At 41.9% G+C, this 17,055-nt stretch overlaps 1 long non-coding RNA gene, 1 pseudogene and 1 gene segment (V, D, J or C); 2 read left to right on the forward strand and 1 right to left on the reverse strand.

The window, feature by feature from the left end:
- Positions 1 to 944: 944 nt before the first annotated feature.
- On the reverse strand, positions 945 to 13,750 carry LOC134482215 (uncharacterized). The gene is made up of 3 exons (XR_010058261.1): positions 13,556 to 13,750; positions 11,497 to 11,620; positions 945 to 1,554 (listed from the first exon to the last, which is right to left on the reverse strand). It is a non-coding gene; the product is annotated as an uncharacterized LOC134482215 (long non-coding RNA).
- LOC134482214 (T-cell receptor alpha chain V region CTL-F3-like) lies at positions 6,467 to 7,016 on the forward strand (annotated as a pseudogene).
- Positions 13,751 to 13,906: 156 nt separating the features above from the next.
- Positions 13,907 to 15,520, forward strand: LOC120097128 (T cell receptor alpha variable 22-like). The segment is given in 2 exon segments: positions 13,907 to 13,958; positions 14,133 to 15,520. Coding segments are annotated over 2 exon segments (387 nt in total).
- The last annotated feature ends 1,535 nt before the right edge of the window (positions 15,521 to 17,055 follow it).

A 17,055-nucleotide genomic window follows, 5' to 3' on the forward strand; every position in this document is an offset into this window, starting at 1 on the left:
TTATATGTCATATAATAATATATTTTCATATAATATATTATATATCTATAAGTAGTATATCTATCTATCTATATATTTAAGTATACACATGCAAAACCTATTAAAACAGTGCTTTCAAAATAAAAAGTGAAAACCTCCCCAATAACATACAATATTGGACAAATTATTTAATTAAATAATTAAATGTAATCTTAACAACTGATTTTCCCCAAGGGTTGGCAGATTACATTGCACAGTTGAAAACTCCTGCCTTGCCACTTTCTGTGAGGAACTGGAAACATCCAGCCTTACGCATTCACGTATTGTCTGTCCATTGCTGTTATCCCTTTACAACTGCAGCTGAGTGGCTACAATGATGATGGATTGGCTGAAACCTTTTCTTTCTGGAGCTTCACAGATTGACTGACCCCCTTGTGATTCAGACAGCTTCCATCCCTATTGCAACTACATGCCTTTAAAATACAGACTTTTCTGAGCTTCCTAGACAATAAACAATTCCTAATTGCCAGTAAGATTTCTGTGAGCATAGCTACAAGTGGTGTTACTAGAGTAATAGCCTTTGCAGTAAGAATTATTGATTCAGTCATCTCAGAGAGTTCGCAATTAGCAACCACCGACCGTAACCATAGATTCCTGGTAGGATATGGCTATTGAATTAGGTTAGATCTAAACATGGAAACATGGTCCAGAAATGTGGTACCCAGAAAATGCTTCCTAACTGATCCAATAGAGCTTTGTCCTAGTTCCATTCCTGATTAGCCTTGACTTGAAAGAGTTTGTCTCATAAACAAATGAGCTAGAGGACTACAGATAGCAATTTTAGATGTTTTCTAGACAAGATATAAAATGAACTTTTATTATTATTATTAATTTTAGTTTATTATTTAGGAATCTCACAGCATATGCCCTGACCATGCTCACCTCTCAATTGTCTCATACCCATGCCTTCTCCTCTTGACCTCCTCCCACATAAAAGAGGGGAAATGTCCCTTTTGTATGGTCCATTTCGTCACCAAAGCATCATCAAATTCCTAGTGGCAATACCCCAAAAAGAGAAAGAATCTTCCTCCTCCTGCATCCATGCCAAAAACCATCATCTGAAGAGAGCTATGAGGTGTCTGGAGTTAGTTTTCCCATTCCTTACCCTCCCATACTGCAGTGCTTTGGGCCAGCTCTCCATCATCCATAGCTAGTGCCTCTGTGTGACTGCCACTAAGGGGAGGGGCCAACTCCTCCCGTAGTCTTGGGCAATAACATGGCTTCAGGCAGCACTGGCTTAGGTGGTAATATAGGTGAAGACATAACACTGACCTTGGGTACATCAGGACCAGTGACCAACTCATGGCCCTCAGTGACTGCATAGTCGAGGAACCTCAACGTGGTGTCCGGTGGTTTACATATACTGCTCACCTCAACATGGCTCCATGAGGGAGCAAAGCCCGAGAACTTCACCAAGGCATCAAGAAGTAGTACAGACTGTGTAAGTCCTCATGTTTCTCAGGCTTTGTTGCAGCCTCGGACAGCAGCATGAACCTCCAACAGCAGCATGGAGTCCTGTGGAATCACAGACCACAGTGGTTATTCAAGGGGGCTCAATCCAAAAAGTGAATCCTTCCTCATCTTGGGCCTCTGTCATTGCCTAGAACCAGGAGGTATCCTCCAGCCAGGGATTAGGCTTCTGTCTCCACCTCACTCCTGCAGGAACCATCACCTCTTGTTAAATCCACCATTTTCAGCTATGTATGTTGGGTCTGGAAAGGACATGGTCCAATCTGTCTACCAACAAGAAACAAGAGCTCCAATCTGTGTAACATGGGTACTTGGAGCAAGCAAGACACAGACTGAACAACTGTTATTCTGTTTTTAATTGAAGATATATGGTTTTCATGTAATCTATCCTGACCAGAGCTTTGCTTCCGTCATCTCCTACCAGTACCTCCTCACCTCCCCACATAGAACTCTACACCCTCCCTCTATTCTTAGAAAACAAGCAAGCAAATAAACATATCAGAATGGAACAAAAGAAACAACCAGAAAAAAACACAACCAAATAAGATGCATGAGAAGCACAAACACATGGGGACATGTGCACATACAAAAATCCATAAAAACACAAATTTCAAAACCATCATGTACAAGAAAATGACAAATATGGTAAACAATCCCCAGACAGAACATCCTGAGAGGAGAAAATATTTCTGAAAATACTTTGAATTTATATGAGTTTGCCATCTACTTCTGGACATGAGGTTGCCTTCAAGTGTGGTTTATGTACACAGTCGAACTCTGTTGGAAAAAACTAAGTTTTTTTGTTTTTTGTTTTTCTGACATTGTCAATTGGAGACTTCTTGTTTAGGCCTGAGCATCATGCCCATTTCCTCCTGTCGTAAATGAAACTCTATCTGTATTTGATCTGTGCAGGCCTTGTGTAGGTTGCCCTTATTACTGAGTTCACATGTAAATCACTCTTAATGGTTCTAAAAGGCATTATTTCCTTACTGCCTTCCATGTCCACTGGATCTTACAATCTTTCTGCTTTTCTTCTATAAAATTACTTGAGGGAAGAAGTTCAATGAAAACATTCTATTTAGCACTGGAAGTTTCAGAATCTCTCATTTCTGTGCATTTTCCAGTCATGGACTAGTAGGTTTCTCTGTTTGTTTCCATCTACTACAGAGGATGCTTCCCTACTTATTTCCAAACAAGACAATGATCTCAGGCTATAGCAGAAGTCATTAGAAGTCATTATATTGATACATGCTTTAGGAGAACAATATGTGGTTTTCCCAGGGTCTATGCCCTATCTAGTTTGAGGTTTTTGTCCACCACAGAAGAATGAGGCACAGGTTCCTCCTCATGGAGTGGGCCTTAGTTCCATTCAGAGGTAGTCCAGTATCATTTGTGCCATTATTGCACTAGTGTACCATTTAGGCAGGTCAACATTGTAAGTCAAAGTGTTTAGAGCTGTGTTTGTGTTTATCTCTCTCCTCTGGCAGTGTTCAGAGTCCTTTCCTATACCATGAACATTATTAATCCACAGGGCTGAAAACTCTAGTTAGGCAACAGCCTGACATTGCCATTTTTAATGGGATGTGTATGTATTGTCTTCAACAACAGTGTGTTACCATCAGTTTGTGGAGAGAAACCAATAGCCTTGAAAACTAGGAAATCGCTTGAGTTTTTTTTAAATATTTCCATGGGGCACCTTTGGCTAACAACTCAGATGATACCCATTCTTGGAACTGGTGGATTCACTTGTTGGTAAGTGATGTCTACTTGGTTCTTTGTCTCCCTGTTATTTGATAATTTCATTTAGATTCCATTTACACATGCACACGCACACACAGATGAATGTATTTATTAAGAAGCTTCCTCTGTAGTAGGTTCCATATGATGTCTCAGTTGGAGCTTAGTTTCTCTTCCTCTGTCCCCTCCCTTATCCTCTCACCCCTCCTACTTTCTGTTTAGTCCTCCTGTTCCATACTCACTCTGTCTCTTTTACTATCTATTCTATTTTTCCTCTACTCAGGAAAAATAATCCCTCTACCCTAATCACTATCTTATTCTGAACTTCTGTAGGAGTAAAGATTGTAGGAAGCCTATTGAAGACTTAAAAGCTAATATCCACATTTAAGCAAATACATACTATATTTGTTTTGGGGGTCTGGGTAACATGACTCAGGATGATTTTTTTCTAGTTTCAACCATTTACTTGTAAATTTCATAGCTCAATACTGAGTGATATTTCATTGTGTATATGTACCACATCTTCATTACCTATCCTGGGATCTAGGCTGCTCCCAATTTCTAGTTATTATGAATTGAAGAGCAGAAAACAAGTGTTTCTGTAGTAGGACAGAGTCCTATGAGGATGTGCCCAATGTGGGGTAGTTGAGTATTGAAATGCATCTAGTTCTGTCTTCCTGAAGAACATCGCACTTGGTTCCATAGTGGCTGTCAAAGTTAGCACTCTCTCCAGCAGTGGATAAGTGTTCCCTTTACACTACATTTTCACTCACATAAGGTATTTATTTTATTGATTTTGGTCCTTATTACTGATGTAAGGTGAAATCTCATAGAGGTTTTAATTCACATTTTTCCTGAGGTCTAAAGATGTTGAAATTTTCTTTGAATATTTTTCAGCCATCTTTGTTTTATATTTTGAGAACATTCTGTTTAGATCATTCCCAGTTTTACTTAGGTTGTTTCTTTTCCTGATGAGCAGTCTTTTTATTTTTTATTTATTTATATTAGATATAATTCCTTGTACTAGCTGGTTTTGTGTGTCAACTTGACACAAGCTGGAGTTATCACAGAGAAAGGAGCCTCCCTTGAGGAAATGAGGAAATGCCTCCATGAGATCTAGCTGTAAAGCATTTTCTCAATTAGTGATCAAGGGTGGGAGGGCCCATTCTGGGTGATGCCATCCCTGGGCTTGTGTTGTATAAGGAAGCAGGCTGAGCAAGCCAGGGGAACAAGCCAGTAAGCAGCATTCATCCATGGCCTCTGCATCAGCTCCTGCTTCCTGACCTGCTTGAGTTCTGCCCTGACTTCCTTTGGTGATGAACAGCAATGTGAAGTGTGAGCTGAATAAACCCTTTCCTCCCCAATTTGCTTCTTGTGCATAATGTGTTTGCAGGAATAGAAACTCTGACTATGACAGTCCTATATCATATGCATAATTGATAGTGATAATTTCTCCTTCCATAAAGTCCCATATTGTTCAAATCATGGCCTATACACAATCTTTTCAGTTTCATGAAGTTCCACTTATCAATTATTGTTTTTAGCAACTGTGCTATTGATGTCCTGATCAGAAGGTTTTTTCCTGTACCAATGATTTCAAGACTATTCCACATTTCTCTGTTAGATTCAGAATATCTTTACATCTATTCATGTCCTTGTTCTATTTATACTTGAGTTTTATGGACTTATGTCTGGTCTTTAATTATATTCCCTTGATCAACATGTCTGTTTTAATGCCAATACCATGCTCTTTTTCTGACAATAATTTTGTAGAACAACTCAAAATCCAGGATTGTGACATCACAAGCAGTTCTTTTATTGTTCTTGATTGTTTTAGCCATCTGTGTTTTTGGTGTGTCATATGAAGCTGAAGTATTTTTCTACTTGTGTGAAGATTTCTGTTGGAATTTTGATGCAGATTGCATTGTATCTGTCAATTGCTTTTTGTTAGGATGGCCACTTTCACTATATTAATCCTGCCAACCAATAAGCCTGGGGTATCATATCTGATTTCTTCTGTTTCTTCTGTGTTTAAAATTGCTACTATATACATTTTTCATTTACATTGGTAGAGTTTATACAAGATATTTCTATATTTTTGAGACTATTGTGTTGTTTCCATGATTTCTTTCTTAATGTGTTTGTTTTTACTATATGGAAGTCTACTGAGTTATACATGTTTCTTTTCTCTCTTGCTGCTTTGCTGAAAGTGTTATCAGCTGTAGGAGTTCCTAGGGGAGTCTTTAACATATAAAAATCATATAATTGTCAAGTAAAGATACTTGACTTCTTCCTTCCTTATTTGTGTCTTCTTGATCTTTAATTGTCTTATAACTCTAGCTAAGATTTCAATCACTAAATTGATTAAATGGACAACTTTGTATGGTTCCTGATTTTGGTGGAAATGCTTTAAAATTTGCTCCATTTAGGTTGATTCTTGGTTGTGAGTTTGCTGTATATTGATTCTTTATTTTGTTGAGCCATGTCCCTTGTGTCTAGTCTCTTTAGGACTTCTATTATGAAGTCATGTTTATAAAAGTATCTCTTATTCGCCAGATGTAATTGTAGTCTCTGGAGCTTACTGCCTGTGTATACTAGCCTCAGTCTAGTCCTGGAAGCGTGGGAGCATCTTCACAGAAGCGGGGCCAGGGGGAAGTATGGAGAAGGGGAAAGGTGGATAACATTTGAAATGTAAATAATAAAATATTCAAGAAATATAAAATTTAAAAAAAGAAAGGGGGTGGGGACACAGAACTGGGTTAGACTGGAAAGAACAGATAAATACAATCAAGCTTCATTGCATAACATTCTCTAAGAACGAATAAAATGAGAAAAGGTAGATAAATTTTATCAGAGGTGTATTTGAATGTGTATATTCTTTTATATATGCTCACCACACTAAATACCGTAGGATACAAATAGTTCAGTAGCACTAGTGATTTCAGGCATCCACTGGGGACTGGAGACCTGCCTCCTTTGTGGAGCTTCCAAGTTTCTTTACAATGTGCTGTGCTGACCTCTGTGGTGCAGGTTGAAGGGAAATCAGCAGAGGGCGCTGCCTCTTCAGATGTGGTTAACATCTCATTCACATGGTTGTTTAAAAGGACAGACTCACTGTGCAGACAGAAGTTCTTGTCTCTGAGTGAGGAGTTTGAGGAGATTCTGCAGAGGACTTGCCCTGTGACTTTGGTGCCCTCAAGGACCAAGTGTCATTTCTTCTATGAACATGCTTCCTGACACCTGCTCTGTTCTCGTGCTCCTCCTAATGCTCCGTAAGTTATGTTCAACTCTAAGGGTTAATGATGTCCGTTTCTTACAACTCTAGAAGTCTTTAGTGTTCCTTCTCAGATAAAAAAGTAATTCCTCTGTATTTATGCATTTTTGTACTTATTTATTCATTTTTATTATTTATTTTCAGGAAGGAGTAATGGAGACTCAGTGACCCAGACAGAAGGCCTGGTCAGTCTCACAGAGGGGTCGCCTGTGATGCTGACCTGCACCTATCAGACTACTTACTCAGGTCCTACCCTGTTCTGGTATGTGCAATATCTCAGTGAAGCCCCTCGGCTACTCCTGAGGAGCTCCACAGACAGCAAGAGGACCGAGCACGAAGGGTTCCACGCCACTCTCCATAAGAGCAGCCGCTCCTTCCGTCTGCAGAAGCCCTCAGCACAGCTGTCAGACTCTGCCCTGTACTACTGTGCTGTGGAGACACAGTGAGGGAGACGGCAGGGGAAGCTGCACATGAACCAAGGGTGCAGGAGGGCTGAGGAGAGGGAAGGCCGGGGGAGGGAGGCTATGTGCTTTGGCTAAGTGATTGTTTTCCTAGCTGCTTAAAAAATACCTACAAATCACAGGTCAAATTGCTAGAAATGTAGGTATTTGTGGTTATTTTGACAAGATAGGATGGATGTCAGTGCTAGTAAGAACCCAGGTTTTGATCCCCAGAAATAGCGCCAGCCCTCTCCCAGAAAATACCTCCAGGGACACCCTACCATGGAACTTAGCTCTACCTGGCTGTCTTACAAAATTGAGTGATTTAAGTTTTCCAACGATCGTCTGTTATTACCCCATGAATTTATGACAAATGAAGAACATAAACTCTAGCTTTCAAAATCTGCTTCAGTCTCACTCCATAAGTTATGTACATTTTTCCTCTCCTAGGTACATCTTTCAAAGATTCCCTCCTTATTCCTGTCTCAGTTCTTGTCTTTTGTTGTGAAGAGACACCACAATCAAGACAATTTACAAAAAGGGCATTTAATTGAGGGTTTAATCACAGTATCAGAGGGTGACCATTATGATGGGGAGTGTAGCAGTCAATCAGTCAGTCAGGCAGGCAGGCAGGCAGGCAGGCAGGCAGTCATGGCCCTGGAGCAGTAGCTAAGGGCTTACATCATATTACAAGCAAGGGGCAGAGAGAGGGAGAACTGGGCCTGGTTTTGGCTTTGAGATTTCTAAGATCACCACCAATGACATGTTTCTCCTGACAAGATCTCACCTCATGATCCTTCCTAAACAGTCTACCAGCTAAGAACAAAACATTCAGATATTTGAGCCTATTGGGGCCATTCTCATTCAAACCACCATACTCCGTGACAGTCTTCACTTAGTGAATGTGCTCATGAAATACAGCTGGTGGAGCTTTCAAGATGATGCCCGGAGAGGGAGCTCCTTCCCTCCCTTCCCAGTTCTACATCTTGTGAAGGAGGGAGCTTGTGTATCGAGAAAACTCTCCCCATTAATGACCACTCTCTTCCTCCATTGCACTTTGACTAAATCCTGATAATGTGGTGTAGCCACTCACCTGGGATTTGGGTTCTTTGATAATATGGGAAAGGAGAGAAAGGTTTTGAATCTTCTCAATTCTCTAAACAAAATATTAGTTTAAACTCAAATGCTCTGGTATTCATGTTTATCTCTTTCTAAAGAAAGAAAGACCTGAAATTTAAAAAATAAAAAAACAAACTGTAATGTGTGTTAAGAAAGACTCAGTTTCAACCCTGAGATTTCACCTCACACCAGTGAGAATGGCTAAGATCAAAAACTCAGGGGACAACAGATGCTGGCGAGGATGTGGAGAAAGAGGAACACTCCTCCATTGTTGGTGGGATTGCTAACTGGTACAACCATTCTGGAAATCAGTCTGGAGGATCCTCAGAAAATTGGACATTGAACTGCCTGAGGATCCAGCTATACCTCTCTTGGGCATATACCCAAAAGATGCCCCAAAATATAAAAAAGACATGTGCTCCACTATGTTCATTGCAGCCTTATTTATAATAGCCAGAAGCTGGAAAGAACCCAGATGCCCTTAAACAGAGGAATGGATACAGAAAATGTGGTACATCTACACAATGGAATATTACTCAGCTATCAAAAACAACGACTTTATGAAATTCGTAGGCAAATGGCTGGAACTGGAAAATATCATCCTGAGTGAGCTAACCCAAACACAGAAAGACATACATGGTATGCACTCACTGATAAGTGGCTATTAGCCCAAATGCTTGAATTACCCTAAATGCCTAGAACAAATGAAACTCAAGACAGATGATCAAAATGTGAATGGTTCACTCCTTCTTTAAAAGGGGAACAAGAATACCCTTGGCAGAGAGGAGAGAGGCAAAGATTAAAACAGAGACTGAAGGAACACCCATTCAGAGCCTGCCCCACATGTGGCCCATACATGTACAGCCACCCAATTAGACAAGATTGATGAAGCAAAGAAGTGCAGACCGACAGGAGCCGGATGTAGATCGCTCCTGAGAGACACAGCCAGAATACAGCAAATACAGAGGCGAATACCAGCAGCAAACCACTGAACTGAGAATAGGACCCCCGTTGAAGGAATCAGAGAAAGAACTGGAAGAGCTTGAAGGGGCTCGAGACCCCATATGTACAACAATGCCAAGCAACTAGAGCTTCCAGGGACTAAGCCACTACCTAAAGACTATACATGGACTGACCCTGGACTCTGACCTCATAGGTAGCAATGAATATCCTAGTAAGAGCACCAGTGGAAGGGGAAGCCCTGGGTCCTGCTAACACTGAACCCCCAGTGAACTAGACTGTTGGGGGGAGGGGGACAATGGGGGGAGGGTGGGGAGGGGAACACCGATAAGAAAGGGGAGGGGGGAGGGGGATGTTTGCCCGGAAACTGGGAAAGGGAATAACACTCGAAATGTATATAAGAAATACTCAAGTTAATAATAAAAAAAAAAAAAAAAGAAAGACTCAGTTTTCTGTACATAAAGAAGTGAATGTTATCTTACAGTTTATGGAGAAAAATGGAATGTCAAATTGTGTTTCTACTCCAAAAACTCTTACTAATGGCCCAGCATAGAACAGAGTCTCTCAGGTGAGAGCTTGTCAAGACTGGAATGAGTGCTAAGTGTAATAAAAAATCCCAGTGTCAGGCAAGGGAACCCTCCTTTAAAGTTGTTGGTCAGAGGATTTCTAGAGTTTCTTCCAAATAAAATTGACTATTACCACTGCCATTGATTGCCTCATAGAACATGAAGGTAAGACCATTTTGTTTAGGGCACCATGTACTTCAGACATAGGGCTTGGAGGAATATATAACTAGAACTGCCCTGAAGACTCCTCCCTGAGGTGAGTTCTCACAGTGTGCAGAGATGTTCTGTAAGACTCCACTGGAGAAAAGCAATGAATAATCATAGCAAAATGTAAAGTCTCTGAAAGAAAACAATGACCAACGTGTCAGGATATCCACAGGGGTGTAATAGCAGCACTTCTACATTGGGAGAAGCTAACATATGCCTTACTGAACTTAAGGCACGTTCAGTAGGAGGGAACTTCAGCCTAAAACTCTAAACCTAGTAAAGTCCCCATGGCTGAGAATGTCATAGACGCTAAAGGAGAACCCACTCCAGCCGCTTTCCTAAATCAGTGTAGCTCCTAACTGTATTCAAAATATTTATAATTACACACAGAGACAAATGTAGTTTTCAGCCCTCATCAAAGAACTTTCATTTTGAAGCAGATGAGGCCACTACAGCGATGACAACTGACCCGAATGCAGAGTAAATGACTATGAGATGTCCAGTCCCAGTTGTGCTCCAGAGTCCCTTATCCAGATAGACTCCAGGTATAAGAAGTGCCAGTGGGGTGGTCACGTGGCATAGTCTTGAGTTTTAAACTGTGTTTAAAAAGTACAACAATTTGAAGACTGTTCTTCACCAAATGCCCCTCAATTACAATTTCACCCACCAGGTGATGAGGAAGTGGCCATAAACATATTTTGGATCTGGCTCGGTTGCATGGCTGAGTCCACAGTCTCTCCATTGTAGATGCTGCCAACATCATTTCTCAGCTTTTAGCCAATGCTGTTTTACATTATGAGTATTTGCTTCCTGGTTCCTTAACTCAAATCAAAGTGGTTTATTTCCAGACAGTGTCTGGTGTTGGAACCTGTATCTCTCCCCCCTCCCTAACTGCTTCTAATATGCTTTTCTGCTCTCACTGTTCACTGCTTCGACACTTTGTGCTCTCTGACCTGTCTAAGGAGGATTTGTCCTTAGTGAGCTGCCTTTGCAAAAATTGCCTCACAGAATGGACCTGTTAAGGTTCTCAATGCCCTCATTTTGATTGATCACGCACACACGCGCGCACACACACACACACACTGGGGGAGGCAGGCAGGAGAAGAAGAGGGGGAGGGAGAGGGAGATTAACCCTTGCTAGACTGAGAATTGTGGTACTGGAACAGGAAGTCGATTCTCATAACCACTGCCCACTGGTGTCCATGCTCTGCATAGTTTCCTCCTGTAGGCAGGACTTACAGTATGGCAGGTGGCAATCCTAAGTTATGTTGAATTCATAAGAAAGGAAGGCACTACACAGGTAACTAAGGCTCTCATCACTTTACCATTTGTTGATGGGACTTAGAGTTCACCAAACTGAAGATTGTCTGTGCTGGACTTGTTATTTTAAATGTACTTTCACAATGTTTATTTGAATATATACTTCTAAATTCACTTATTCATATGGAAACACATGTGCAATATTCTTAGCTGCATAAATCACACATCTTTCTCCGCATTTTGATGACATATTCTAGAAATCTAGTAACTCCTCAGTGTCTGAATTCTGTGTTCCTGGCTTTTGTTTGAAATGAGTAAAGAAGCTGTGATTTTATCACTGTATAATATTTTTCTCCCATTTCATTTCATAACTTTATATTCTTCTTTTTAAAACCTATAAGCCTTACAGTTAGACACACATTACCCTTTCCATGTGGATGATTACCAATCCTCCTTATTCACCCTGGGAAGGCAGCAGGAACAGAGGAAAGTCCACAGCAGTTGGGAACTTCTCAGTTCTCAGTTGAGCCTCTTGAGGACACTCCTCTCTGCAAAATGAACGGTTTTGCCATAGATTACAGTCAACTCAAGGAAACCTCCCATCTCTGCCCTGCCCTGCCATCCCCTCTCATCTTAACTCACCTCTCCCCATGGCATATTTAGCTTTATACTACCTGTGCTTACTACCCTATTTTCTTACCAACTCATTCTTGTCTTACTACCCCATTTTAGTTTCCTGGCTTTGGGAGGGTGAATGGGATAATAGTGGGTTCTGGAACGAGTTGTAGGAGGTGTTGGGAGGTGGTGGTCATGAGTGTATTATGTTCGTGTATGAAATTACTGAATAATTATTTTTTAAAACCTCTTCCACTTTCAGTAAATGTTCCGACAGAACATTTGCTCTACCTTACACAGAGGGTAGAGGCAGGCCAAGGAAAAGAAAATGTCTCTTCTTAGTTGTTTCTTCAGTGTTATTAGGATGAAGGTTTCTAAAGCTCCTTCAGCTCAGAGCAACCTCTGTGTACCTCATCGAACTCTATTTACTTCCTGGAAATCTCTCAGGAAGGAGTGAGCTGCTTTCTGCTCACCTTGGTGACCTTGTTGTGTACACGAAAGCTCAGAGAACCCTGTGAGTGTCACTGCCTCAGTAGGTGTTCTTCACAGAAAGAACAGTGTGTGGCTTTAGTCTGAACAGAGACCCTCCTGTGGCTGAGTTCCCCACACAGCACTGATGCTGTAGGAGGGGGCAGAGCCCAGGGGCGCCCCACCATGATGGCTGCACCCGTGAATGTTCAGCAGCTGCTCATCCCTTGTCCCTCAGGGTCCTTCCCTGCATGTGTGACACTCTCATCTGGGTCACCTGAAGCTCACACAGGAATTCTGTTTGTCTCAGGCATGGGGAGCTTTCAGGTTCAGTGCAGGAAGGGTGAACATCTCACCAAATGAGGATCCCCTGAGAATGGGACCAAGGGAGCTGGGTGCTCCTCTGCCCTGAGTCACAAGTGCTGAGGTGGACACAACCTGAGCCTTGCGGAGTAGGAGACCAGGGTCCCAGCCTCAGGCACTTTCAGGGGGGTTGGCATGGTCCCTGAAAGCAACAAGCAGAGAAAGTGCAATCTTGGGAAGTGCTTCATTCCTATGGGATAAATCTGAGCTGCCATTTACTTGTGTTTTGTTAGAAAAAGATATCTGATTCTTGAGGAACATTTTCACCGAAGAGTAAAAATTGTACAAAATTACATTAATGAATTCTGATCAAACTAGAGGTAATTAATTGTTTTAATACTGTATGAGACAACTACAGGCTTAGATGTCATAATGTTTACTGTGAGCTAGTTTTGAGGAGATTGTGTGTGTGTGTGTGTGTGTGTGTGTATGTGTGTTCTTACTGGTTTCATTTCTTAAGTAATCTTCATTATGGTGAAACTTTAAAATGCACACTCCTGCATTAGTTTCCCCAGTGTTCTTCCTTCATACACAGTCACCATTTTCTGCAGCATTTAGAACACATCTTGACTATTACAGGAGTGTCCCACATTTTAAAATGCATTCCAAAGCTAGGAAACCATTACACTTATGCTATATCTCTATTTTCTTTCTTTCTTTTTTTTCTTCCTTTCTTCCTTCCTTTCTTTCTTCCTCTCCCCCCCCCCTCTCTCTCTCTCTCTCTCTCTCTCTCTCTCTCTCTCTCTCTCTCTCTCTCTCTCTCTCCCTACTGCAGTGATTTCATTTAAATTATTTCACAGTGAAGACTGGTTTTTGTAAGGTTTGTTAGTGAGTCTATGCCAATGTCAACCCATGCAGAGGTTCTGAGGAAGACAGATGAGAGCATCAGAATCCCTGGAGCTGGAGTTACAGGCAGCTGTGAGGCACCTGGTGCAGATGTTAGGAAGGGAACTAAGGTCCTACCAGGACAGCAGGCACCATTATCTGCTGACCCATCTTTCAGGCAGCAGTTCATGGTCTTTCGGGAGAGCACGCACCTGTTCCCTGGTTGTTGTTTCTCTGAGTTTCCAGGCTACTGTGCGGCTGAAGCATGTTCTCTTTGATGTGCCGGTCCTCCCCTGCTCCTGGTTTCCTAAGTACATAGAACCCCAGGGTCATCTCAAAATGTACCCTTCCCTCACTGTTCTCCACCCAGATTCTAGGCAGGTCTGGCTTGTGAGGAGCTTCAGACTCTGAAGTCAGGGAGGAAACAACACAGGGTATGGCCTCTTAGGGTTCCTGGGTGGAGCTGATGAGTCTCAGGAGGAGGGGTCACTTCACCATCCCCACTGTCACCACAGCCCAGGGGTTGGTTACTTGCTTCTGTCTCCAGCAGCCACACAAGCACCATGAAGAGGCTGCTGCGCTCTCTGCTGGGGCTTCTGTGCACCCAGGTTTGCTGTGAGTCTGGCTGTCAGCATTCAGGGCACCTGAGAGGATCTGGCTCAGCACATGGAGGGGTGGGGGTGAAGCTTAGGAGTCCTGCAGAGCTCCCACCTTCTCAGAGGACATGTTCAAGGCTCTGTGGGCACTGCAATGACAGTCATCAGTGTCTCTTTCTCTGTTTCTAATCAGGGGTGAAAGGGCAGCAAGTGCAGCAGAGTCCTGTGTCCTTGGTTCTGCAGGAGGGAGAGAACGCAGAGCTGCAGTGCAAATTTTCCACCACAGCAACTGAGCTGCAGTGGTTTTTCCAACGTCCTGGGGGAAGCCTGGTCAGCCTGTTGAACAATCCTTCTGGGACAAAGCAGAGTGGAAGACTGACATCCACGACAGTGGTTAAGGAACGAAGCAGCTCTTTGCACATTTCTTCCTCCCAGACCACAGACTCAGGCACTTATTTCTGTGCTATGAATCCACAGTGCTCCCCACACACCTGCAGCCTGTACACAAAACTTCAGCTGGGTGGGTGAGTGCCTAACCAGTCACAAGACATCAGGAAGCCACCACAGAATGTCTGCCAGGGTTAATATCATTTTTTTATTTATATTTGTAGAATTTTAACTTCATGTAAGCTTTGGCCTATGAGGTTAAGGACTTTGGTTTTTATCTTTATTGTTCAATACATGCTTTGTTCTGAGGCATAGATGTCCATTCTAGAACTAATAGAGAGGCTGACAGGAGGTTTGAATCAATGTGATCATTTAAGCCACACTGCAAAGACAGCTGCTGTGCTCTCTGCTGGGGCTTCTGTGCACCCAGGTTTGCTGTGAGTCTGGCTGTCAGCATTCAGGGCACCTAAGGATCTGGCTCAGGAAATGAAGAGGTGAGGGAAAGCTGCTCCATTGTTCTGCAGAGCACCCATCTTCTCAGAGGTCATGGGAGTGTTTACAGGGCTCCTGGATGCTGCAATGACAACCATCTGTGAAACAGCTATTTCTCTGTTTCTAATCAGTGGTGAAAGGGCAAGAAATTGTAAGGAGAAACGGAGTGGAAATCAAAGGCAGGCATCCAGGTAGTACTGCTGTGGATGGGGTCAGGGTTAGTGAAGAGAAATCAAACTGCAGCAACAGCCAGAAGATCAAGCCATGTAAGCTATAGGAGGCACAGAAAGGTGGATGCTCCAGCATTCTTATCGCTGCTATGAAAAAATGCAACCTAGAGGGTGAAAGAATGTATTGTGCTTTTGCTTCCAGGTCATAGTTCATCGTTGGTGGTAATCAAGGCAGGAACTCAAACAGGAGATTCAAATAGAAACCGTGGAGAAAGTCTGTTGCTAACTCACTCACAGACTCATTCTTCATTAGCTTCCTTACATAGACCTGGTCACTTTCCCACAAAATGGTGGCACCCACAGTGGGCTGGTCTCCAATACATCAAAAAATGCTCCTTAGCATTATAGTGTAATTTTATTAAATTTACAGAAAACTTTAGGGTATATTGAAGCTATTGAATCTTCCAGTTCATTCTTTTGAGTTATCTTTTCATTCATTTAACTTTACTTGTCACTGCTTTGAGATTTTCTAGACAGACATCTGAAGATCTTCAAGAAAATAACTATAAAATATGAAAAAAGAACTCAACCATGTATTATTATTAAACAGTATATATAACACTATTACACATAGTTTAAATAACTTTAAATAGAATGTTTTCAAAGCTTTTACAACTTGATAAAAGAGAATGACTGACTCATTCTATAATGAACAATATAATGACTCTCTTAATGAGCATGCATGGGATAAGGACAAATACTTAGAATTCAGCTAGGGATTGTCTGGTTTAGTACAGCGGAGGTTGTGGGGTCTCCATGACTTTAGTAGGTGATGGAGGCCATTACAGAAAACCACAGCAATTCAAAGTGAGGAGCTGTGGATCCTAGTGATGGTGGGTGTGTCTACAGTACAACCCCTGTTCCTGCTGAGACTCAAGAAACCCTGGAGAAGTCAGCAGGAAAGATGGTGGAAGCCAGAGGGTCAGGTGATGCTGTGTAACTAACTGTGTCTCCTAGGAATGTTGGAAGCTGCACAGATGAGATCTCACCAACATAACTGCCTCAACAGGAGCTGAAACACAGCAGCTAAAATGGACAGGGAAAGCACACACAGTCTCCATTCTAGACAATGAACTACTGGAAACCAAGAATGCCGATGATGGGGAAATGGTCTTTCCCTGAGAGGAGCACACCGATTGGTTATCCAATACTGATTGGTCAGTACTGAAGACATACACACAATTAACATAGAGACTGAAGAAATTGTATTTCTGTATGCATGAATAAATGTGTATGCACATACATATGTAACAATATTTAATGAAAACAGAGGACATAGATTTGAAGAGCAAGGAGAAATAGATGGCCAGTTTGGGGAAGAGGAAAGGGAAGGAGGGGTTGATGTGATTATATGTAATTCCCAATACTAAGAGAAACATAAAATTAGTGGAAAAGTTATGTTTATGGTTTAATAATAATTTGTACAAGTAGTTTGTATTCGGGGTAAATAAAACATAACTCATGTCAAATTCAGCCATTTACTTATTTTATGATGGTTTAATATAAGTAATGTGCATTTTCATTTCCTCATTTCTTATGAGTGGCTTCTCGTTTTCCAGAAGGAAGTAGTTTTAGGCAAGATAGGAAGATGGGGACTTGGAGAAATGTCTGGAAGGGAAGGAAAGAAAGCCATCCTGTAGTTGACCTCAACATAGGTCAGAAATATTGTCCCCCAGCGTGTCCATGAATTTCCTCAAGGCCTGAACCTTAAGCTCAAAAATCTGCTGAGGGAAGACCTTCCTATGTGGCCACAGGGGGGCAGTGCTGCTTCAGAGCGGCTGAGGGCGCTGGCTCTTCTGCACCCCTCAGTAAGATGGAATTTAAATTGTTTAAAATAAGTAAAGCCTTATCTCCTATGTTGCCTAAGTTTACTTAGAGATCAAATCCATGGATCTATCCAGTCATTTACCTATAGTATATCTGTTAATCCTGGGCCCTTCTTGTCAACAAACAGGAATTTGCAAGTGAACACTAGGAAGATGCACGTTATCCTTCAAGGACAAGGGC

Source organism: Rattus norvegicus, chromosome 15 (genome assembly GCF_036323735.1).
Source record: "Rattus norvegicus strain BN/NHsdMcwi chromosome 15, GRCr8, whole genome shotgun sequence".
Classification (NCBI taxonomy): domain Eukaryota; kingdom Metazoa; phylum Chordata; class Mammalia; order Rodentia; family Muridae; genus Rattus; species Rattus norvegicus.